The sequence below is a fragment of the Mustela nivalis genome (assembly GCF_964662115.1).
Source record: "Mustela nivalis genome assembly, chromosome: 8".
Classification (NCBI taxonomy): domain Eukaryota; kingdom Metazoa; phylum Chordata; class Mammalia; order Carnivora; family Mustelidae; genus Mustela; species Mustela nivalis.
In genome coordinates this window covers 52,022,270-52,046,749 of record NC_139027.1, presented here as the reverse complement: position 1 = coordinate 52,046,749, position 24,480 = coordinate 52,022,270, and the positions used below count along the sequence as shown (strand labels likewise).

The 24,480-nt window shown below is 50.3% G+C and overlaps 1 protein-coding gene across 1 annotated transcript in view; it reads left to right on the top strand.

Annotated features, from left to right (window-relative positions):
* The first annotated feature begins 209 nt into the window (after positions 1 to 209).
* ATP6V1B1 (ATPase H+ transporting V1 subunit B1) overlaps positions 210 to 24,480 on the top strand; it is a 29,131-nt gene continuing 4,860 nt past the window's right edge. Inside the window, exons 1-8 of the mRNA XM_082745811.1 lie at positions 210 to 447; positions 6,421 to 6,476; positions 20,484 to 20,582; positions 20,790 to 20,883; positions 21,461 to 21,538; positions 22,427 to 22,566; positions 22,969 to 23,070; positions 23,652 to 23,749. Coding sequence (XP_082601937.1) covers positions 330 to 447; positions 6,421 to 6,476; positions 20,484 to 20,582; positions 20,790 to 20,883; positions 21,461 to 21,538; positions 22,427 to 22,566; positions 22,969 to 23,070; positions 23,652 to 23,749 — 785 coding nt within the window. The 5' untranslated portion in view covers positions 210 to 329. The remainder of the gene's footprint in view (positions 448 to 6,420; positions 6,477 to 20,483; positions 20,583 to 20,789; positions 20,884 to 21,460; positions 21,539 to 22,426; positions 22,567 to 22,968; positions 23,071 to 23,651; positions 23,750 to 24,480) is intronic.

Below are 24,480 nucleotides of genomic sequence, written 5' to 3'. Positions count from 1 at the left end.
AGCGGAGTTCACACTGGCCACAGACTGGGGGCAAATGGACACCCAGATTCAGAGGTTAGAAGGCCAGCCATACCCCTGCACTGCTACCCTCCTGGCAGCTGCTGCTGGCTATTGGCTTACATCCCCTCCCAGATCCGGAAGAGCTTCTGGACCAGAGGCCGGTTTCCCTGTTTACAGTCAACTCAGGGAGGAGGGGACTGGTGAGGGGAGGGGTGGCCTCTGGGGCGGTCTGAGCCGCCCTCTCCAGCTCCTCCAGCTCCAGCTGGGCCTCAAGTGTTGCATTCGCCACAGCAGGCTCCTGTCCTCAGCTCCCAGCCAGCCGCCTCGCCATGGCCATGAAGGTAGACAGTAGGCCCGGGGGAGTCCCCGGCAGTGGCTGTGACCTGGGCACAGCCCGAGAACATATGCAAGCGGTCACCAGAAACTACATCACCCACCCCCGTGTCAGTGAGTACAATCCCCTCAGGGGGGTGGGGGTGGGCGCTGCTGGGTGGTTCTGCTTCTTAGGTTCTGGGAAAGAGGAGGATCTGAGGCAGAGGAAGATCTAGGGGGCTCTCCAACAGAGTGACACCATGGGCTGCCCCCGACAAGGGACCATCTCTGCAGCTGGGGGATGGGGTCCCCAGCCCAGGCTACTCAACAGGAGAAGGCAGGAAACTTGCAGGAACCTCTCAGTCATCTCCCTTACCCTGTACTGAGACCCCAAGTCCAGAGAGAGTTCCCCGCTGCCCCAAGAGTGTGTGTTTGTGATACATGCTTTGTGTGAATCAGTGTGTGTTGGGGGGGGGCGTTGTGCGTGTGCACCAGGACATTCAGCACAAGGAAATGTACCATCAGGTGTTCTCAGGGAATGTGTGTGGCAGGGCAGGCTGTGTGTGCTTTCTCGCGGTGGGGACATATGTGCCACTGCGTGTTGTGTCCGCAGGTACATGTCATGCGTGCATTTTGGGGAAGGTGTCTGTGAGTCTAACCCAGGGCAAGGCGCGTGCCTGGGTACTTGTGTGCTCCCACCTTCACTTAGTTGGGGATGGGCGTAAATATGTGTGTGACCGCTTGCAGATGGGTGTGATCAGAGTGAGGAAATGTGGGACAGTGAGTGTGCACGCTTGTGGGTTCAGCGCGAACGTGTGGGTCCACGCACGCGTGTGCGTGCTCATGGGGAGAATGTGGGTACGTGGGCAGGTGATGTCGAATGTCTGTATAGGGACAGCCCAGTGTATGCCCTTGCAGGACTCAGAGGGGGCCACCCCGAGGTGTGTCCAGATATCTGGGACACAGAAACCAGTAAGGCTCTGAGGACCAATGGGGGTACCGGCTACATCTCTCCTTGCCAAGGTCATTCTCCAATTCTCAGGTTCTCAGACAGCCCAGCTCACTGGCATAAACCAGCTTGGCCAGGACGGCCACGGAGAGCTGGAGGCTCCCGCCAGGGCCATGGCATGTGAACAGAGAAGCTGGCCCAGCACAGCCTCCCGCCCTCTGTCGCTGTTACCCAGGCCGCAGGGGGAGGAGCCGCCCGACGGGGCAGCCAGGTCTGCGTTGAATGGGGCTGGCAGCCACCCAGAACAGACCAAGTGCAGTGTGGTTAGGCCCCTTGCGGAGGAACACAGCAGGGGGTGTGCAGGCACCTCCTAGGGCCTGAGGCAGGCACTGAGGGGTGGAGCACATTCCTGCAGAGGAGAAACTGAGCGGGGGCCAGATTTAGTAAGGAGGCCCTGCAGGCCCAGCCCTGTGGAGGCACCCAGGAACCGGGAAGCGCTGAGGCCTTGATACCCCCTGGGGCAAAGCAGGGGTCATGAAGGCCGGGAAATACCCCAGCCGGCCCCCCCACTTGGGTCCAGAGCCCAGGCCTGGTGGAGATCTGAGCTCCTCCCCCAACTACCCTTCCTTGCAGGGTGCCTTCCCAGGGACCCTGACAGGTGCCACCTCACCCCAGGGCTCCCTCCAGCCGGTTCCCTCCGGCCCGCACCTTATTTAGAGTCAACAAGGCCTGGTACAGAGAAACACCCAGGAGATGTGACCCAGGCTGGGACCCAGGGGTGGCAGTACCCTCGGTGTCTGTTTGTGTGTCCCTTCACGGGGCCCCCACCCAGGTGAATGTGTCACACCCAACAGCTGACCTGGAGACAAGGTTCTGCTGAGGGGGAGCCCCTCCACCCTCCACCCCACTGGCTCTTCTCCCCACCAGCATTAAAGTTGTTCCTGCACTGTTCCTGCAGTGACAAAGGCTGCACACCAGTGTCCTATAGGGTACCCCCCAGGGGCCAGCCCCTGCCCCACCGACAGCCTCCCCAACCCAGGATCAGATCTGATTCCTCAGTGTGCTTCTGTGACCACAGCTTTCTCCAATTCCCATCCCCCTTCTCCTCTGGGGCCTGAGGGGTTTCCTGCCTGAAGGTTGTGGAGGGGGATTGGAGGAGGAGGGTGTGTGGGGGGGAGAGGGCTTGTGCAGAACTATAGCTGTTCGCTCAGGTCACTGAGGCAGGTCTCCTGTGTCTCTCTGCCCATCTCCCCCAGCCTGGCCTCTGACCCCCAAGGACTCTGGATTTCTGGGCAGTAGAACTTTATGTAAAGATAGAAGGAGCCTAGGAGGAAAGGTGGGGGACCAGAAGGACAGGGGTGGGGCAACTGGCTTCCAGCCTCAGGGCTTCCTTGGCCATGGGTGGGGTGAGTCCAAGAGAAGGCTTCCTGGAGGAGGAGAGGGACCAACAGGCCTGAGGCCTTAAGGGTGATTCCACTGCAGTGGCTGAGGGAATGAGCCAGAAAGGTGGGGGCAGGGTAGACTTGAATGGGAAGGGAATCCCAACAATATGTGCCCTGGTTCAGAAGGGACCATTTGCCTCCCTGAGAGCTAGAGCTCTTTCCCCAAGGGGAGGAGGTGGCATGGATTATTTTCCTGTTGCATGGGGCAGAAGATGCTAGGCAGGGCCTGGGGGCGTGGGGGGAAGCAGGGGGGCAGGGTGCCGCAGGAGCAAAGCTTGGACCCACAGGCTGTCAGCCCAGCTGGAGGGGTAGAGCCGGGTCAGATCACCCAGAGGCTGGAGTGCCAAACCTCCAGCTTTGCCGCCTGACTCAGTTTCCTCAACGGAAAGGCCAGAGAGGTCACACTGAAAGAGTTCCACCCGGCTGGTCCTGAACTGATTCTAAGAAGCCTGGGCTTCCAGCCCCTTGCCCTCCTTCTGCTAATCCCTCAGGAGGGGATCAGGGAGGAGGTTCGGGACCTGCTGCCCCGGGCTTGCCCCCACCCCAGCCTCACGCCTGGGCGACTGGCTCAGCCCTCTCCCAGGACGCTGCAGGTGTGGCTGGGCTGGCCCTAATTAGTGGGCTGCACGGAGCCCCGCTGAGCCTTTGACCGAGAAGGCCTAGGGGAGATGGGGGCAGGGAGGGGCTCCAAGCCTGTGGCCCTAAGTGCTACCGGAAGTGTCAGCTAGGACAATGGAGAAGGGGAGGGGAAGAGTGGAGGGAGGGAGTTTCTGCAAAGTCTCTGGGAGGCCTATTGAGGGAGTGCCCCTCAGAGGTCTTCCGGGCCAGCCCCCTGCCTCCAGCACAACCCACCCCCCTGCACCTCACCAAGGTTGAGAAGTAGGTGCCAAGGCTGGGGGCAGTGCCACAGGATGCTGTCTGATGTGTAGTGTGCCCCAGGAGAAATCAGCCAACCTCTGGGCCTCCGTTGTCCACAATCAGCTGGGAGTGGGTACACACAAAAAACCCAGCTTCTGTCAAGGACACCTTTGGCCCGGCCCCCACTTTGGCTGTGTCCAGACTAGACAGCCTCTAAGGAAAGATAGGCTCCAGTCTGACCTGGGAGGCAACAGAGCTCTGGTCTGAGGGCAGAGACATGACCCATCTCATTAAGGACCACAGGCTGGAGAAGAGGACACCCTCTATCCAGGGTGTCCCCTGAGGGCTGTGGGACTTCAGTGGGGAGCAGAGCCAGGGGGCTGTAGAACTAAGTTAGGGGCTGGGTGTTGTGGGATATGAAAAGCCATGCCGAACAGCCAGAGTGGCTTTTCTGCAGTCAAAGGGCCCAGCCTGTGGAGGGTGGACTCACCTAGCAAGCATTTAGAAACCCCAAGAGAGAGCGCGAGACCAGTGCCTCTGGAACCCCAGTAAGCTGGTTTATGGCCGAGGCTGGTGGGATGAGCTGGGGGCTTACAGACCACACACTGGGCACCCAACCCAAGGGCCCTCTGAGCTGCTCCCAGCTGCTTACCACTGCTTTCCCTACCTCAGGTGCCTTCCCCGAGGTAGCTCTGTGGGGATTTCCACCAGACTGGTTTCCCAGAAAGAAGCTGTGAAATGGAAGGGAGGAAGTTGAAAGACTAGACTCAGAGGCAGAATTGGAAAGAGTTCCCTGGGGCTTTGTGGACCTTGAGCCCCTCCCCACCCCAGCCCACCCACTCTGCAAGTTGCTTCAGCCATCTCAGCCCTTTGGGCCAGTCTGGTATTTTCGCTATAGGGCCAGTGGGAGGCCAGCTCTTCCCAGGGCTTTCTAAAATCAGGCTCTGGTCTGCTCTGCCTGGTCCCTTGGGGTGGCCTAGAGAGAAGCCTCACTGGATAATGCAGGAGGAGGGAGGAAGGTGGGCGAAGAAAGTCAGCAATGGAGCCAGAAGTTGGGCTGTGAGGGTCACCCAGCAGTGCAGGGACTGGGGCCGAGGCAGTGGTTCTTGAGATGGGAGATTCCAGGGGCACCTGGGTGGCTCAGTCGGTTAAAAGCATCTGCCTTGGGCTCCAAGCATGATCCCACGGTCCTGGGATTGAGTTCCGACTTGGGCTTCCTGCCCCCAGGGGAGTCTGCTTCTCTCTCTCCTTCTACTTCTCCCCCTGCTCATGTGCTCTGCTGCTTGCTCAGTCTCTCTCAAATAAATAAGATCTTTTAAAAAAAGTAAGATAGGAGATACCAGAGCTTGCTTGATGGGAGGGCCAACAGAGGAGGAGGCACTGGCCATTTCCCCTAGACAGCAGTCATCCTGGAGCCTGGACCCTGGGGCCAGGAAAGGTGGGTCTAAGAGGAAAGGTTGGATCCTTTCTCCCCTCTTCCAGAGGAAGCTGAAGGAGTTCCCGCCACTCCAGAGCCAAGCCCAAAAGAAAGGGTCTTCTAGTGCCCTCCTGTTCTTGAGTTTTCCTAGCAGTCTCTAAGCTCAGAAGAGCCTTGCCCAGCTGGTCTCCCTAGCCCAAGTCCCAGTGTGACCACTGAGCCCAGACTGGGGAGGGCTTGAGCTGGGGCCATTGAGTTTCTCTTGGTGTGGGGTGACTTGGTGACTTGGCACCGGGCTTGCACGGAAGCATGAGGGCAAGTGGCTGGGAGCCAGTGTGGTCTGATGGGAAGCACAGACTGGGATCCCAGCCCCAGCTCTGCCACGAGCATGCTGGGTGACCCTGGAATAGGTTTTTCACCCCCATTCTACTCCCCTTTTGAGAAGAGGGTTAGAACAGGGTTCTTCCAAACTGTGAGTGCTCCTGTGACCTTACAGACACTCTGACCATCCTGCCTCGCCAGGGTCCCTCATCTCAGCTGTCCCACTGGTGCTTCACAGGGAAGAGATGTATATCCCAGGGTCATGGGTGAGGGAGAACCCCAGGGGTTCCCAGCTAGCCTCCAGCAGAAGCGAGATAGGCTTCCTGTCTGGCTGTCTGTGGCTCTCCTATTGGGGTCCCCAACACTGGAGTTAGAGGCTCCCTGTAAGCTGAGCTCATGTCCCCATTTTTGGTTTTCTCCAGCCACTAGGACTGGGATGTTCCTCTTCTTCCTCCTTCTTTGTCATTCTTTCTCCTCCCCCACAGGCATCCAGGGAGCTCAGGTTGTCCAGGACCCTCCCTGGCAAGGCCTCATGACAAGGCAGGGACCCTGGTTGATTCTTCTCATCAGTGCCTGCACCAGCCCCCACCACCCCCACGCGGGCGTACAGGTGCACGTGCGCACAGGCGCGCAGGCACAGTGCTCAGTCAGTGTCGAGCGATCCCAGAGGGCCACAGAGGGCAGTTCACTCGTCCTCTCTAGCTGGGGGCCAGAAGCTTTTGGAGAATGCTGTGGGTCAGAGAGGAGGGGGTGGGTAGGATGGGGGGTGAGGCCGGAGGGGAAGCAGCCTCAAGATAAGAAAGACTTCTGGATGGCTGAGGGGGAGGAGAGGACTCTGAGGGGCCTCTGCCCTTGCCCTGGCCCTCCCCCAGCCTCCTGCAGGTGTCCAAGCCAGCGGGGGGCCCTGCGGGCAGGGGCATGACCCTTACAGCAATGGTGGCTGGCCCTGTCACAGCTAATGACCCTGACAGCCCAGACTGGGAAGGGGGTGGGGGTGGTGCACACAGGGAGGGAAAGCAGAGGATGCCTCTGTGTGTGTGTGTGTGTGTGTGTGTGTGTGTGTGTGTGGCGCGCGCACGCCTGGGTGTGAGACCCTCACCCACCTCCACCCCTCCCCCCAGCCTACAGGACTGTGTGCAGCGTCAATGGGCCCCTGGTGGTGCTGGACCAGGTCAAGGTAAGACTTCTATTTCTTCCCAGGCCCCAAGGCCAAATCCTGTGGGCCCGCTTGTCCCTTCTAATTCCTTGTCACCCGTCCCCACATTTTTCCTCCCCAGCTCTCTCCCCAGCCACCCTGGTTTCCCTTCCTGCATTTTCAGTGCACCCCCATTCCCTCTCTGGGCCTTCAGGGACCCACACCTACCGCCAAGGAGCTAGGCTATCGTGCCTCTTTGGCAGTGTGATGGTTGTGTTGACCTTGCTTCCATCAGCTGCATCCTTTCAAAGGAACAGAAGGCAGAGGGGCAATGCCAGCTAACTCTTGTCCAGAGCTCAAGGTTTTCAGAGGCTTTTGGAATATCTCAGCCTGGGAACCAGCTGTGCTGTGGGTGGGACATAAAGTGGGTCTCCCGGAAGGAAATGGGATGTTGGCTCCTTTGTGTCCCCCGGGGAATGGCAAGACCCTGGCAGAGACGGACAGCGTTTTGAATCTGGGGTTGGGGATTCTTTTTTTTTTTTTTTTTTAAGATTTTATTTATTTATTTTATTTTATTTATTTATTAAGATTTTATTTATTTATTTTAAGATTTTATTTATTTATGACAAAGGGAGATAGCGAGAGAGGAAACACAAGCTAGGGGGAAGCAGGAGCGGGAGAAGCCAAGCAGGGAGCCCGATATGGGGCTTGATCCCAGGACCCTGGGAGCATGACCTGAGCCAAAGGCAGACACTTAACTAAGACTGAGCCACCCAGGTGCCCAGGGGTTGGGGATTCTTAACCCATCAAGGGCCCTGTCAAGGTATGAGATCACTCTGCTGTCCCCTTTCCACCAAACAGTTCCCAGGCTCCCACTGCATGTCACCCACCCCAGACTGGGAAACTGGTGCCACCCTGGAGTCATCCTTTCCTGCCCAGTCCCTCATTGCCAATGATCTTTGAGAGTCTCCCACCCCAGCGCTCCCTGATTTGGCTATGGCCTCCGAGCCCCCAGCGTGGGGCCCACCTGTCCCCCATGTTTCCCCCTGCAGCCTGAACCCCTTCATCTCCCTGCTTCAGACTCCTCTAGAACTCCCAGTGCCTTCACCTTACAGGCCCTACATTCTGTCAGGGCTCCTGCACACCACTCTGCTCTCAGGCCACTTCCCCTCCTCTCTGCATGGAGCTGCCATTTGATGTCTCTAGGCCTTTGCTCATATCTTCCCTCTGCCTCTCCAGCTACCTTTCCCCCATACCTTCCTCTGACTTACCCCTAGGACTGGCTGAGAGGTCACTTCTAGATGTCTCGCCCAGGTCCCCGGGCAATGAGTCTGTGCCTCCTCTCCCTCTTCGTACTGTCCCCTGGGCAGCTCTGTCAAGCCATTTGAGCACCACCCGGCCACATGTCCCCTCACTGCCTCCACAGTGTCCCTCCCATTGCACATTACTCCTACGTCCCTGGAGCCCCACCCTGCACCCAGTCCATTGCGGGTGCTCAGTTTGCTCAAAGGAAGGGTGAGTACATGAATGAGAGGCATGAACGAGTAAGTGTTAGAATAACTAAATCTGACCCTCTCATTCCCAGAAACCGGATTCCGAGTTCATACAGACCTCCCTGTTTTTTGGTTTTTGGTTTTTGGTTTCAGACCTTCCCATCTGACCCACTAACCTTGGGGAGGCTGTGGGAGGGAGTGTGATGGAGTGCTTATGTGTGTGCATGTGACGGTGGGGCGCCCCCCCCTCGCAGTCTGACTCAGACTCCCTAGCCCACCCTTCCTACTAGCTACCTGTCAATTCAAGATCAGCAGCAAGATCAGTACTACCTGAGGACTTGTTAGAAATACAGATTCTGGAGGCACCTGGGTGGCTCAGTGGGTTAAAGCCTCTGCCTTTGGCTCAGGTCATGATTCCAGGGTCCTGGGATCGAGCCCCACTTCGGGCTCTCTGCTCAGCAGGGAGCCTGCTTCTCCCTCTCTCTCTGCCTGCCTCTCTGCCTACTTGTAATCTCTGTCTGCCAAATAAATAAATAAATAAATACTCTTAAAAAGAAAGAAAGAAAGAAAGAAAGAAAGATGGATTCTCAGGCTCCTACCCCAGACTGACAGGATCAGAAACTCTGAGGTGTTGGGGGGGGGGGGGGAGATGCAGAAATCAGTCTCTAAAAGCCCTTCAGGGTGATGTGATGCTCCCTGAAGTTTCCAGAAGCATCTGTTTCGGCTTGTGAATGGTGGTTTCCTCATCTAGTAAATGGTCAGAGAGTTGTTGTGAGGATCAAATCAGATAAATGTTATTTTTATTATTCCTCCTTGAGAACGGTAGCCCTAGCTCTGCCTGAGAGGCAGAAATGCTGATACGCCTGATTAGGCAGTTGGTGCCATCTGCTGCCCCCTCGCATGGTACGGAGAGTCAGTACCTGCACAGCCATCCGCTCTCCGGACCGTTAAATGGGGCTAGACTAGGAAACGAGATAGATCCCCAGACCTGTGACTCTGTGACTGTTACATGCATCTGTAACTCTTAGAACAGAGTAAGTGGGTGATGGAGACACCCAGAGCACCCTGGACTTGCAGAGGGAAGAAAAAGAAGCAGTTATATATAGTCTCATAAGTTCAGGAGATGGAGAAGACAGCTTTATATACCCCTCTTTGGGTTCTGCACCCCCTTCCCCTTTCCCATTTCCTTGGGCAAAATGCCACAATTCCTCCTCTGCAGCGCCACCTGCTGCCCAAATCGAACCACACCTGCGATGACACTTAGGCTTCCATCCTTCTCAAAAGGAAAAATGCTTGTGGGGGGAAGAATTTTGTGTAGATCTCAGCCCAGGGAATAAGGGCCTTGAAATTGTACGCAAACCTTTGAAGTCGTGTATCCATGTGCCTGTGCATTTTACTAGAGTTAGCTTCCACAGTTTTCATCTGATTTTTGGAGGTCTGAGTGGAAACTAAAAAATCCTAAAGGCTAAACCCCTGAGTGTAGACTTTAAAAAGCACCCCCCTCCCCAGATTACTAAACATCCACACTCCCAGCCCTGATCTCAAACAGTCACACACAGGTTGTGCAAGCTTTAAAGAGGAGTCAGGTTAGCGGACAGCCACCTGTCTGGGTTTCATTAAAGAGATTTTACTAGAGCAGTGGTTTTTGAACTTGAGCATGCATGAGAATCCCTTGGAATGATTCTTTGGGTCCCAACCCAAAGTTCTGATTCAGCAGTCTGAGGTTAAGGCCCAAGAATCTGCATTTCTGACAAGTTCCCAGGTACTGCTGCTGCTGCTGCTGCTTGGCTGGGGACCACGTTAGACGATTCAGTGCTCTAGAAATCTTCCAACTGCTGTGTTTTGATGCAGACCAATCTTTATTGAGATTTGAAGAAAGCCTCATCCACCAGACTTGGTTCCAAATGTCTGTGGCTACTTCCCAACTTGTAAAGGAAAAAGCTTTCAGAAGTATGTGTATCAGCTCTGAAGACAGTTTCCAAAGAGGGCTTTTCCCAAACTGCCCTGGACATCGTCAGAAGGAAAGGATTCAAGGCCAGGGCTTTCTCAAACAAGTCTTGCCAGGCTTGCTAAGAACTTCCCATTTTGAGGAGTGCAGGAGTGTGGGCAGCAGCTCCTCTCTGCCTGAGCCCTGGATGGCTGAGAACTCAGCAGAATCCCCAGCAGAGGATGAAGATGGCCTTAAACCACCCCCCCCCCAGTCTTCCTAGGGACCCAGAGTGGGAGTTGAGAGAATCAGGCTCTGAAATGGGGCTCCTTTGAGTAAAAGGTCATCATCATACCCTGGAATCCTCCTCCTGCCCTCCCCTGTTCTAACGGGCTGTGACCACCCCTGCCCACCACAAATAACTCAGGCAGACACACACCGTGGAGCCTGGTATTCTCTTCCTAGAGGATTCCAGACCACATCTTCCATGACGGGGTGTGATGGTCCTGACCATTCTTCCCGGTGTCTGACTGCAGTCTTTCTGCTCCCTACAGTTCGTTTCCTCTTATTTCATGGATGTCATCTCTCAGGGACACACAGGACACCGCCTCTCTCTGTTCTCCTCTCCTTTGCCGTCCCTCACTCTCATAAACCCACATGAACAGGGATGACTTTTTATCACCTGGCTGTCTGGTTATTTATCGGGCTCGTGGCCTCCTTTCTTTTGGGCCCGCCTTGGCCTGCCCTCTGCCAGGCAGTTTTCCTCCAGAGGTTAACATCCCAGCAGGCAAGGCTGCCTCGGACGGAGACTGACTCACAGAACAGCCTTGGAAAACCAGGACGTGAATTAACAACGTCTGTCCCATGGCGTCCCAGCCCTGGCTCTTGGGCGCCCTCTTGTGGTTGACAAGCCAAAGACCGCTGGATCGGAGCTGCCCGCAGACCTCTGCGCCTTCCTCCCCGGGCGAGCCCTGCTCTCCCAGCAGCCCCACTCCGAGGGGTGGGTGGTTTGGGGGAGAACGAGGTCGCTTTCCTGGCGTCCGCGTCGCAGGACGAGGAGGGGCCCGAGCCGGAGCTTCCTCCAGTGACCGTCAAAGCAGCAAACGCTCCAGTCTCAAGTTCCACCCTCCCAGGCCCGCAGGGGTGCCCCGCCTCCTCACACCCCTTTGGGAAATTGAGCCACCCACCCCACCCAACCCTTAAGGTCCCTATGTTAGGTCGAGCGGGGGACTTAATATAGTTAGGATGGTGATGACCAGTCGCACAGCACTTGAACATCCCCAATTACTTTTTAATTACAAAAATAAATAAATAAATAAATAAATAAATAAACCAAAAATAAAAAACATGCTGCTTGTAAGCGGTGAGAGAAAAGAAAAGTTAACTGTCCCTATCCTCTTTTATCCCCAGCTTCTTGAGACAACCAAGGTGAAGATTCTGCTGATAAGAGGCAAATAGGGTGCACGTTGGCGCTTTATGTTGGTGTCCGTTTTTTAAAAACATGTCAGGGATTCCCCCGGTGTCAGTAGCGTCCTTCCTGAGAGCAGCCCGGAGCCTGGACGTTCCGTGATGGACTCAGTGGCAGACGTTCCGTGTGTTTCCAGGCTTTGCTATTACAGATAGTACAGCTAAACACATCCCTTTCGTACTGGTGCCTTGATTGCTGTAAGGTAGATCCCCCAAAATGAAATTGCTGCTTCGAAATGTATATTGATTTAAAAATAGATTTTAGGGGCACCTGCGTGGCTCAGCCCTTAGGCGTCTGCCTTGTCTCAGGTCATGATCTCAGGGTCCTGGGATCAAGCCACACAATAGGCTCTCTGCTCCTCGGGGAGCCTGCCTCTCCCCCTCCCACTCCCCTTGCTTGTGTTCCCTCTCTTGCTGTGTCTCTCTCTGTCAAATTAATAAATAAGATCTTTAAAAAATAGATTTTTAAATAGATACTGAAGATTTGGGGATCACATTGCCAGCTCAGCAGGATTGTGGGGATTCACATTCCTGTCTCCCCTGTGCTAGAGGACCCACTTTCCAGCATCCTTGCCAGCCCCCAACATGTTCTGTCTTGGAATTTTGCCTATCCAATCAATGAGAATAATACTATCTTGTTTTTTTTTTTTTTTAATTTATATATGAGAGTCTTTTTATCTGTTTGGATTTCACTTTCTCCTCTATGACATCTTCCTACATATTGAGGTTTGCCTTTTGAGTTATGGAAGCTCCTTGTTTATTGTTTGCATTTTTTAATTAAGATTTTATTTATTTATTTATTTATTCGAGAGAGAGAGAGCGCGCGCAAGAGACAGCATGGGCAGGGAGAGAGAGAGAGCCCCAATGTGGGGCTCGATCCCAGGACTCTGGGACCATGACTGAGGTGGAAGGCAGATGCTTAACTGCTTAACCCACTGAGCCACCCAGGAGTCCCTATGGTCAAGTATCTCTATTTTTACATTTATGGCTTCCAGATTTCTTACCTTACTCAAAGACATCTCTCTTGCCCAGCTTTTCTAGAAAAGCTAAGAATAGGGAAGAAGAAAGGCTCTTCTAGTATTTTGTTCATCTTAGCTTTATATGTAAAGGTTTTACGTATTCCTGGAACATATGTGTGTTTATGATGTGGTTATCTTCTAAGTAGATACCGGTTCTGTTGGTTCCATTTATTCAGTAAATTCCATTTTTCCCTGTGAAGTAATGTGCCCTCTTTGTTCTACAACAGTCTTCTAAAACCTGGGATCTGTTTCTGGACTCGGATCTGCCCCACTAATCTGTCTGTCTACCCCACCCTGACACTTAACCCTGTGACTTCCGTACCTTCAGAGCACGTTTTTTTTTTCTTTTTTTTTTTTAATAGCTAATACAGTACTATAATTCATACAAATAAAAGTTAACACATGTTGATCTAAATCCAATCTCTGAATTATCCCAGATAATTTCTTTCATTTTTTACTTTTTAAAAACTTTTTGTTTATTTTTAAAATTTCTTTTCAGTGTTCCAGAATTCACTGTTTATGCACCACACCCAGTGCTCCATGCAATACGTGCCCTCCATAATACCCACCACCTGGCTCCCCCAACCTCCCACCCCCCACCCCCAGAGCACGTTTTCACGTCTGCTAAGGCAAGTCCTCCACTATGATCTTTTCCGCAACTATTTTTGGATATTGTCAAACACTTAAATGAATTTTTAAATGATTTTATTAAATTCTAGAAGAAACAAGAATCCATTGGGAATGCATATAATTTATATACTTTTGAAAAAGATTGATATTTTTATGACAGTGAGTCATCCTGTCTTGGACAACAGTATTGTTCTCCATTTGTTCAGGGCTTGTTCGATGTCCTTCACCAAGATTTTATTATTCTCTTGTACCTCTCTTGCCAAATTTATTTCCAGATATTGTGTGGGTTTGGACCCTATGGTGGATGGAACATTTTTCTCCAGTTCCTTATCCGTTTATGGCTGGAATAGGAAAAAAAGGATTCTTTTTTTTTTTTTTAACTAAAGTATATTGACACACAATGGTAAAAAGATTGATTTTTTTTTAAAGATTTTATTTATTTACTTGACAGACAGAGATCCCAAGTAGGCAGAGAGGCAGGCAGAGAGAGGTGGAAGCAGGCTTCCTGCTGAGCAGAGAGCCCGATACGGGGCTCAATCCCAGGACCCTGGGATCATGGCCCGAGCCAAAGCAGAGGCTTTAACCTACTGAGCCACCAAGGCGCCCCAAAAGATTGATTTTTATGTATTTATCTTGTATACAGCTTCCAGCTTCTCATTAATTCTTGGGGTTTTATTTTTTAACTAGAGAGCCTCTTGGGTTTTTCTAGATATACAATATCATCCGAAATGAAGGGAATTCTGCCTCTTTTTCCATTGGGACGCTTTAATTTTACTTGTGATTTTGAAACAATTTAAAATTTATAAAAAGTCGCAAAAATAAAAATAGTACCAGGAACGTCTATATACACAATTGTTAACATTTTACCCCATTTGTTCTGTCTTTTGCTCTACGTGTGTGTGTGCGCGCGTGCGTGCGAGTGCGTGCGCGCATAATTTTTGCTTAGATCTTTTAAGGGTAAGTTATACTCCAAAACTCCAGTGTTTATTAAAGAATAAGGATTTTTTTTGCATAACAACAGTGGTTACCAACTTCTGAAATTTACACAGATGCATTTATCTGATCAACCATCTACATTCCAGTTTACCAACTGCTCTAAGGAAATCTTTTATAGCATTTTCTGGCCTCCAGCAGAGGATCCAGTCTGAGGTCAGGTTTTGCCTTTAGTGGTCACGTCTCTGCAGCCTCCTTTAACCTAGAACATTCCCACAGGCTTTCTCTGACTTTTCTGAAGAATACAGTCTCCTCTCTCACTATCTTTTTTTTTTTTTTTAAATGAAGCATTCTCCACTTATGTTTATTATAGTATACTTTTAATTTCTCTTTTTTGGGTTTTCTTGTATAAACCATAATTTCCAAAACAATATTAAGTAACAACAGCAATATGGGCATCTCTGGATGTTACTGATTTTATTAGAAATAAAAGTGGGGGGTGCCTGGGTGGCTCAGTGGGTTAAGCCTCTGCCTTCCGCTCAGGTCGTGATCTCAGGGTCCTGGGATCGAGTCCCACATCCGGACTTCTTGCTCGGCGGGGAGTCTCCTTCTTCCTCTGCCTGCTGCTTCCCCTGCTTGTGTTCTCTTTCTGATAAATAAATAAACAAGATTAAAAACAAAAAACACTGCCAAATTTTATCAAAAGACTTTTGGGTTTCTATTTACATAATTCTGTAGGGTTTCTTTTTTAATTTGTGTTTACAAAAAAACCTCCCTATTATTATCAACTATATATTGTCAAATGTTGACAAATTCCCAAGATTGATTTATCTGGGTTTACATTCTTTTGATGAGCCCTGTTTGATCATACCTCATTGTTTATTTAATATACTGTTTGATTTGACTGGCTAATAGTTTATAATTTCTGCATCTATAAGAGAAACGGATCTACTTTTTTTGGGGGGGTCGTCCTATCTTTACTACATTTGAGGTTTGGGGAATTTTCTATTTTATAGTTTCATTGCCTTCTAGTGTTTCTTTCTGTTCATTATATTATTTATTTATTTATTTGTTTGACAGAGATCACAAGTAGACAGAGAGGCAGGCGGGGGCGGGGGGGGGGGGGGAAGCAGGCTCCCCGCCAAGCTGAGAGCCTGATTCGGGGCTTGATCCCAGGACCCTGGGATCATGACCTGAGCCAAAGGCAGAGGCTTTAACCCCCTGAGCCATCCAGGCACCTCTGTTCATTATATTATATTGGCTGGTTCTTCGAATGTAATACTGAATAGAACGATGATAGCAGTCATTGTTTTGCTCCTAATTTTCTAAAAAGAAATTATTTATTTATTTTGAAGGATCTGAATTTTTTAAAATTATTATCCCAGCAGATTTTACACTAGAGAAAATTATTGGGAAAATACAAATAGAGTCATTAAAAACACAAGCTGATTATTCCTCTTTGAGAGAGAAGAGCAGAGCAAACAAGAGAGAACACAAGTGGGGCGTGGGGCAAGGAGGGGTGGAGGGAGAGGGAGACTGCCCTTTGAACAGGGAGCCAGTGCAGAACTCAGTCTCAGGACCCAGAGAGCATGGCCTGGGCAGAAGGCAGATCCTTAATCGACTGAGCCCCCCAGACACCCCTGTTTTGCTCCTAATTTTTTTTTTTAAGATTTTATTTATTTATTTGACAGAGCGAGATCACAGTAGGCAGAGAGGCAGGCAGGGAGAGAGAGAGAGAGAGAGAGGGAAGCAGGCTCCCTGCTGAGCAGAGAGCCTGACTCAGGACTTGATCCCAGGATCCTGAGATCATGACCTGAGCCGAAGGCAGCGGCCTAACCCACTGAGCCACCCAGGCGCCCCCGCTCCTAATTTTATTTTATTTTATTTATTTTATTTTCAGACTTTATTTATTTGAGATAGAGAGAGAGCAGGAGGAGAGGTCAGCAGGAGAAGCAGACTCCATGCCGAGCAGGGAACCTGATCCCGGGTCTCCAGGATCATGACCCTAGCTGAAGGCAGTCGCCTAACCAACTGAGCCACCCAGGCGCCCCTGCTCCTAATTTTAAAGGGACTGTCTTATATGTTACATCAGAGTATGTTATCAGCAGCCTTTTTTTTTTTTTGAGGATGCTTTTTGGAGTTAAGGAATTTTCCTTTTATTCTCCATTTTCAAAGAGTAGTTTTGTTCTTTAATCGTGGATATCACGATTATTTAATCTTCAGAGTTTTTGTTTTTAATCATGGATAGTTTTTTAAAACTTTTTCTGGAATGTTAAGATGATCACAGCTTTTTTTTTTAAATCCTGCAAATCATTAATAAGGTAAATTAATTACATTATCAGATTTCTAATATTAGACTAACCTTGAATTGTCAGAATAATTCCAACTTGGTCTTTTTAACTTTTGTGTGTGTGTGTGTGTGTGTGTGTGTGTGTGTCTTTATTTTTTGTTTTTTTAATCTTTCTTTTATTATTTGGTTTTTAATTTGACTTTTTTTTTTTTTTACTTTTCTGGATTTGGTTTGTTAGTATTTTGCATAGGATTTTTGTGTATATATTCATAAGCGAGATTGCCTAAAATTTTCTCTTCATTATCTTATTTTGCATTGGGGTTATCCTTACCTCATAAAATTAGGTAAAAGACCATCCCTTTTCCATTAGTCTTTTGAAGAGCTCAAGTAAGTTTCAAATTATTTTTGCTTTGTCAGAACTTACTTGTGAAACTACGTGGGACTCGTGTTTCCTTTGTGAAAGATTTTACACTATTTATGTAATATCTTAAAGACTATAGGACTATTCCAGCTTTCTGTTTGGTTTCTAGTTGGTTTTGGTTTGAGTTTTATTCTCTCGTTTTTTTTTAAGATTTTATGTATTTATTTGACAGACAGAGATCACAAGTAGGCAGAGAGGCACGCAGAGAGAGAGGAGGAAGCAGGCTCCCTGCCGAGCAGAGAGCCCGATGTGGGGCTTGATCCCAGGAACCTGGGATCATGACCCGAGCCGAAGGCAGAGGCTTTAACCCACTGAGCCACCCAGGTGCCCCGAGTTTTCTTCCTCTAAGACTTTGTTCCTTTCATCTAAGTTCTGAGCTTTACGGCATACGGTTCTTCGCAATTCCTTTTTATTCCTTTTGAATATTATTAGTGTAGCTGGTTTGACATTTTTACTCCAACAATTTTATGTCTTTGCTCTTTCTTCATTAGTTTATTTTATCAGTCTATTTTACTAGGCTTTCAACGAACCAGTTTGGTTCTTAATCTGCCTTGTTGTATATTTGCTCTCCGTGTTAATGATTTCTGACCTTTTATTATTTCTTCTAATATATATATATATATATATGCATTTAAAAAAATTTTTTTTTAGTTCCCATTAGTTAACATAGTGTTGTGTTACAACATAGTGATTCACACGTCCGTACATCACAGGTGCTCTTCTTAATCCCCATCACCTCTTTTCCCCACCCCCCATCCTACTTTCTTGGGGATTTTAATGCTGTTCTTTTTTTCTCACTTTTCATGTTGCATACTCTTAAACTTCCTCAGTTTTTTTTTTTTTCTAACATAAGTGTTTAAAGCTTAAATGTGGGGCACCTGAAGCAGTTGGTTAAGCACCTGACTTTCGGTTTCAGCCCAGGTCATGACCTCAGGGCCCTAATCTCAGGATCTTGAGATCAAGCCTCATATCCGGCTCTGTGCTCAATGTGAAGGCTGCTTGAGATTCTCTCTCTCTCTCTCCCTTAGCCCCTCCCCCTGGCTTTCTCTCTAAAATAAATAAAGAAATCTTTTTTAAAAGAAACAATCTGAGGGGTTTGAAGTGGTGGGGGGGTGGGAGGTCGGGGTACCAGGTGGTGGGTATTATAGAGGGCACGGATTGCATGGAGCACTGGGTGTGGTGCAAAAATAATGATACTGTTATGCTGAAAATAAATAAATTTAAAAAAAAGGTAAAGTTTAGGGGCGCCCGGGTGGCTCAGTGGGTTAAGCCACTGCCTTTGGCTGAGGTCATGATCCTGGAGTCCTGCGATCAAGTCCTGCATCGGGCTCCCAGCTTCGCAGAGAGTCTGCTTCTCCATCTTACCTTCTCCCTTCTCATGCTCTCTCTCTCAAGTAAATAAATAAAATCTTAAAGTTTAGATGCATCACATGTATATCAATATACAGTTTTTCATTATTGCTTAGTGCTTAATATTTTCTAATTCTACATTAGGTTTTGAGATTTCCAAATCTATAAAGTTTGTCTAACCATCTTTTTGTTTTTGATTTCTAACTTGTTTTGATTATGGTCAGAAAACATAGTACAGCCCAATTTATTCTAGAGGTCGTGGCACAAAGGGATATCCTTTTTCATTCTTTTCCATTTCATCTAGCTTGTCAGTTCTGAGTCCCTCTGCTGTCCAAGAAGTAATTTAGTGGAGTACTTTAACCTTTCAGAATACGAGGAGCATTACCGTTTGTTTTTACTAGATTCTGATTCTGACTTACTCCCCAAAGTAACTCAATCACCAAGCAAGCAAGGTGAGGGAACCTCCCTCCAGAACCTCCCCTGGAAGAAGGTACAGGCAGGGCTTAGGTCTCTGGGGCTGGCAAGAGCTGAAGTCGGTGTCAATGGGGAGGTTCTGCTCTCCCAGCCCAGCTCTCCTGCCTCAGCTTATAGCCTCTTCAGGAAGTAGGGAAAGACCGGGACCCTGGCTCCTGGAGCATGCACAGACTGCATGGGATGTGAGACTCCCTTGACGCAGACCTCCACCTGCCCAACCTGCTCAACCTGCTTCCCTGTGGTCCTGGAAGGACAGCCTTATTGTTTTTTTAAAATTATAATTCATATAAACCCCTTTTTTTTTAAAGATTTTATTTATTTATTTGACAGAGAGAGACACAACGAGAGAGGGAACACAAACAGGGGGAGTGGGAGAGGGAGAAGCAGGCTTCCCACTGAGCAGGGAGCCTGATGCAGGGTTTGATCCCAGGACGCTGGGATCATGACCTGAGCTGAAGGCAGACACCCAATGACTGAACCACCCAGGCACCCCTAAACTTCCTTCTTTTAAAGCACACAATTCAGTGGTTTTTAGGACATACACAGAGCTGTACAACTATCACCACTGTCTGATTCCAGAACATTTTCATCAGCTCCAGAAGATTTTCTACCTGTTGTCACCCCCAGTCATCCTTCCAGCCCCGCGCAGCCCCTAATCTTTCTGTCTTTATGAATCAGATTATTTCAGACACTTTGTATTCAATGGAATCATATAACTCGTGACCTGTTGTTTCTGGCATCTTTCGCCTACTTAGCGTGTTTCCAAGGTTCATCCGTGTTTTCAAAGGATCAGTATTTCGTTCATTTTTAAGGTTGATAATACTCTGTGGTACAAATACGCCATCTTCTGTTTCTCTATTCACCGTCTGTGGACATTTGGGTTGTTTCCACCTTGGGGCTACTATGAACAAGGCTGCTACTTGTATGTGAACATTCGTATACAGTCATACACAAATTTTTGTGTGGTCAGGTTTTCATTTCTCTTGGGCCAGTGGACTTGCTGGGTCATATGTATCTCTCTGTTTAGCCCTTTGAGAAGTGGCAGAGTGTTTTCCAAAGAGGCTGCGCCATCTTGAGGGGTCCGATTTCTCCACACCCTCAACCACACTGTAGTCCCTCGGACTTCAGCCACATTCACAAGTGGGACCTGGCATCTCGTCGTGGTTTTTTTTTTTTTTTTCGTCGTGGTTTTGATCTGTGTTTCTTCAATGGCGAGGGATGAGCATCTTAGGGGCTTCTTGATCATTTGTGTATCTTACTTATTTGGAGAAATGTCCATTTAGATCCTTTGCTCGTTTTAAAGTTCTGGTATTTGTATTTTTGTTTTGTTTTGTTTGGTATTTGTATTTTTATTGTTGAGCTGTAAGAGCTCTTTATAGATTCCTGATACTAGCCTGGTTCTTTTCAAATGGATAAGAGATAACTATAGTTGCTCATAACCAAAAGAGAAGTGATTGCCTGACTCTTTTTATTCCTGAAACCTGTGAGGACGACACGTGAATCAGCCCCAGCCCAGTGGCTAGGAAAAGACGGCCACTCGTACGAGGGGACACCTGGCAGCCCAGGACACACTGTACCAGTGTGTCCGCCATCAGTCCATAGGGGCAGAGACAACAGTGCTGTCCATGGGACCTAAACAGCCGTAGTAGTGATTACATTTTATTGAGTTGTTACAGGTCCCGGGCACCAGCTAATGACTTCACGTAGCTCATTTCTCCCCACAGAAGCCCTCTGAAGTTTGAAAGACGAAGAAAGTAATACTCAGAGATGTGAAGTAACTTCACAAGGTCACACAGCTTCTAAGCTTCAGAGCTTCAGTTCTAACCCTGGTCTTTAACTCTGAAGTCAGTGCTCTACCCATCCAGGTGTACTGTCTTCCAAACAGAACCCGAATGTCCCACCTCCAGCCCTTCAAGTTCACCTAATAGTGCCTAATCACAAAAGGGGAGACAGAAGCTTGAGACTGGGTCAAGGAGGGATGGGGGGAGACAGGGACTTCACCTCTGGTCTCACCTCTGCTCTGGGCTGCTCTCCCCTCCTGCCAGTTCGCACAGTACGCTGAGATCGTCAACTTCACCCTCCCCGATGGCACTCAGAGAAGCGGGCAGGTGCTTGAGGTGTCTGGGACCAAGGCAATTGTTCAGGTAAGTGGTGTCAGGGTAATGTTGCCCGGCTGAATAAATAAACGGACCTGCAAAGTGCCCAACTACCTTAATAGGCTCCAAAGGCAGGAAAGTCCTATTTTCCCAAGAGCGTCTTGCCCAGAGCTGGGCACAGAGGGAGCCTAGAATGGAAGGCCCCATTCTCCCCAGCAAGACCCTTATTAGAGTAACTAACCTCTTGTCCCATAGGTGTTTGAAGGAACCTCTGGCATCGATGCCCAGAAGACCACCTGTGAATTCACAGGGGACATCCTACGGACTCCCGTGTCAGAAGACATGCTGGGTGAGGATGGGGGCAGGGGAGATGGGGGGTGCTCCTCTGTCCTCCCGGCCCAGCTTCCCTGACCGCACACTTAGCACACTTTGTTGTCCTTTCCTCTTTGTCTGTCTGCCTCCCTGTGAGCTCTTTGAGGTCAGAGGTGTGTCTTTTCTCTCTGATCCCCCAACTCTAGCTCAGGGCCAGTCATACAGATGTTCGTGAATGAGGAAGGCAGGTTCAGTCAACTAGGGGCACAGTAGGTAGACGTCTATTTGGGTTAGGCTAAAACAGAGCACAGACCCCCCCACCCCCAGTTTTCTCCCAAGATCTGCCATACCTGGCCCTCTCCTCTTTCTAGCTCTAAAACCCTCCATTAGAGTAATTTCCTGGGCTAGCGCCTCACCTGTAAAGATTTCCGGGAGAGGAGGGAAGATCCCCAAGGAAACAGTCACTGTAGCCAGCTCTCTGTGGGTAACTGAGGGCTGATGGGAGAGGGACATGAGGGGCCAGTGGGAGGCAGTGGTGGTGTGGAGGGTGAGCAGCAGTGACGGAGACCCAGGGCTGGCCCTGAGCATCCCCCAACTCCCTTTCCCACCCTCAGGTCGCGTCTTCAATGGCTCCGGCAAGCCCATTGACAAGGGGCCAATGGTCATGGCAGAGGACTTCCTGGATATCAATGGTGAGTCACCAGAGAGAGGCTCTGGACAGCTTTCGGGACCCAGTCCCCAATCACCTTCCTCACTCCCCGCCATCGCCTCTGCCACCTTGCCCTCCGAAGTTCTGCCCCAGACACAGGCCAGAGGCGATGGGCCAGGGCTCAACCGCAAGCTGGTTAGACCGCCAGGCAGATCAGGTGTGCATTGAGAATTGCAAAGGCCTCTCTGTCCCCAAATCTGCCAGAGAGCCTGAAATAGTGCCCTTTGTGTCCCATTCCTTTCAGTGCATCATCAGGTGCAAAGTTCCATGGGTGCCCCAAGACCCTCACCCTCCTGCCTTCCAGTGCCCTGTCCCCGCCCCTCAGAGGCCCCTGGGCTGGCTTGCAGAAGGAGACACAGCCCCAAGGCCATCCCGAGTCCTCCACTCCTGTCCGTTCTGAGGATGAGATGGAAGCACCGCAGTGGTCTGCGGCTGGCCCCCAACCACTCAGCAAATCAGAGGCAGAGCCCAGAACACACATCTCCTCAGGGAGGAGCTTTCCAGGCCACCCTCCATTCCTTTGAAGGCACACATGACCCCTGCTTAGCCTTGGGGCCTTGGCCTGAGTGCCCCCCTGCCTGCTGCTTCTAATAGGCCAGGTGGCACTATCCAAGGGGGCAGTGGGCCGTGGCTATTGAGATACAAACTAATTCAAGTGCAATCAATACACTTGCATTTCAAAACCACCTTTCACATGCTCACTAGTCAGGTGTGACCAGGGCTACTGGACCTGGCAGTGTAGTTAGAACACATACTCAATATCACAGAAAATTCTGTTCAGTAGTGCTGCTCTGGAGTCTGGGGTAGCGTTGGGGGCTGGCAGGGATGGACTTGAACCCTCAAGCGTGGGTCCATGATCGCCTTCTCCCAGGCCAGCCCATCAACCCCCATGACCGCATCTACCCCGAGGAGATGATTCAGACGGGCATCTCTCCCATTGACGTCATGAACAGCATTGCCCGTGGTCAGAAGATCCCCATCTTCTCAGCAGCCGGGCTCCCCCACAATGAGGTGAGACCTGCGGGGTCCTGCAGATGTGACCAAGACGAAGACACAGAGCAGAGGCCAGGACTGCTGGCCAGTGAGGAGGGTCTTCTGAGGCAAACAGGCAGGGACTAGCCATGCGGGGGTCATCACCGTCCAGACTGGTAGCTGTCCTCTGGCAGCTGATGGACTCAGGGCTGCAGAAGACCTCCTCAGGGGCCCCAAGGGGGTCTTCAAGCCTCCACCATGAGGAAGGCTATAGGACCTGGGGGAACACTTTCATCTTTCTGGCCTTGGATCCCTCTCATCAAAGGCCTTCGCAGGAGGAAGGACTGGAAATTGCTCTAGCTGTCATCCTCCGTGGTGGTCAGTGGGCTGGGATCCTGGCTTTGGCTCTGACACCCTTCCTTCCAATCCACCCCACCCCAGATTGCTGCCCAGATCTGCCGCCAGGCTGGGCTGGTGAAGAAGTCCAAGGCTGTGCTGGATTATCATGATGACAACTTTGCCATTGTCTTTGCGGCCATGGGGGTAAGAGAAGCAGGGCAGATTGGCAAGTTCTGGAAGCTGTGAGCAGGCAGTCTTGTCTTTTCGGACCCTGGCTCTGCCTGATACGATAAAGGAGGCATAATCCTTCTCCCTGAGAAGCTACTGGTGTCCAGGCCTATCTGGTGGGAGAAGCAAGAACATGACTGAAGGGCGTGGTTCACTGATGAGGACAGTGTGTCCGTCAGTGCATTCCAGAGGATGTGGCAGCTATCAGATGAGCCCAGGGTGGCCTAGAGAAGGAAGAAGCCAGGGAATTTGGGAAGACCACTTCAGGGAGGGGATATCATGGGGCCCTCAGAGGGCCCAAGGAGGGGTTTAGCAGGGAAGCAGCTGGCTGAGTGAGGGGTTGGGGTGGCACTGAGCAGAGCTCAACCTGAGGAAATCTGAACTTCTCTTTGGGGACCTGGGGAGAGAAAACCCAGCCCCTGCCTTTTCAAGTTCTAGGTCATCCCAAGGACTATTAGTCAATAGGCTTTACTGAGAAGAGATGGGAGGGGCCAAGGCCCCTGCCCTTCGGCTGCAGAGACAACCCCCAACTCCAACCATCCCTGCTGTGTGTCCAGGTGAACATGGAGACAGCCAGGTTCTTCAAGTCTGACTTCGAGCAGAACGGCTCCATGGGGAATGTCTGCCTCTTCCTGAACTTGGCCAACGACCCCACGTGAGCCATCCCCTGGTACCCAGACTGTCTGCAGGCAGCGGGCCCTATCCCCTCTCAACACCCGCAGTACCAGAGCTCAGGCGTATCCCAGAACCACAGCCATGGGCCAGAGCTGGGAAAACAACCCCTTGTTGTGCAGATGGGGAAAATGAGGCTCGGGAAGGGGTAGGACAGACAGAGGGAACCGGCTCACAGCCCCGCCTGCCACCTGCTGCCCATCTGTTCTTCCCATAATCTGCGTCCAGCCACTGTCCCCAGTCAGGCCTCCTTATCCTTGAGTCACTTCCACAAAGTCACCACTAAGGAGAGATTTCCTTAAACCACGTACTGACAAAAACTGCTGTTGTCTTTTAAAAATTGTCTTACTTGAGTAGAGTTGACATACAGTATTACATTAATTTCAGGTGTACGACATAGCGGTCCAGTTTCTCTGTGGCTTAATGCTGTGCTTGCCACAGGTGTACCTACTGTCAGTCCCCATACAGCACTATGACAATAGCATTGGCCCTGTTCCCTCCGCGGTGCCCTTCTCCAGAACTGGACGCCTGTGACTCCTGCTCCCCTTCACCCGTTCTGCCCATCTCCCCAGCCCTTCTCTCTGGCAACCCCCAGTTTATTCTCTGTATGTATAGGTCTGATTCTGCTTTTTGTTGGTTTAGTCCTTTGGAAAACTGCTACTTTTAAAGTTTAGGAAATGTGAGTTTAAATCTGTGGGTCAGGTGAACGAAAAA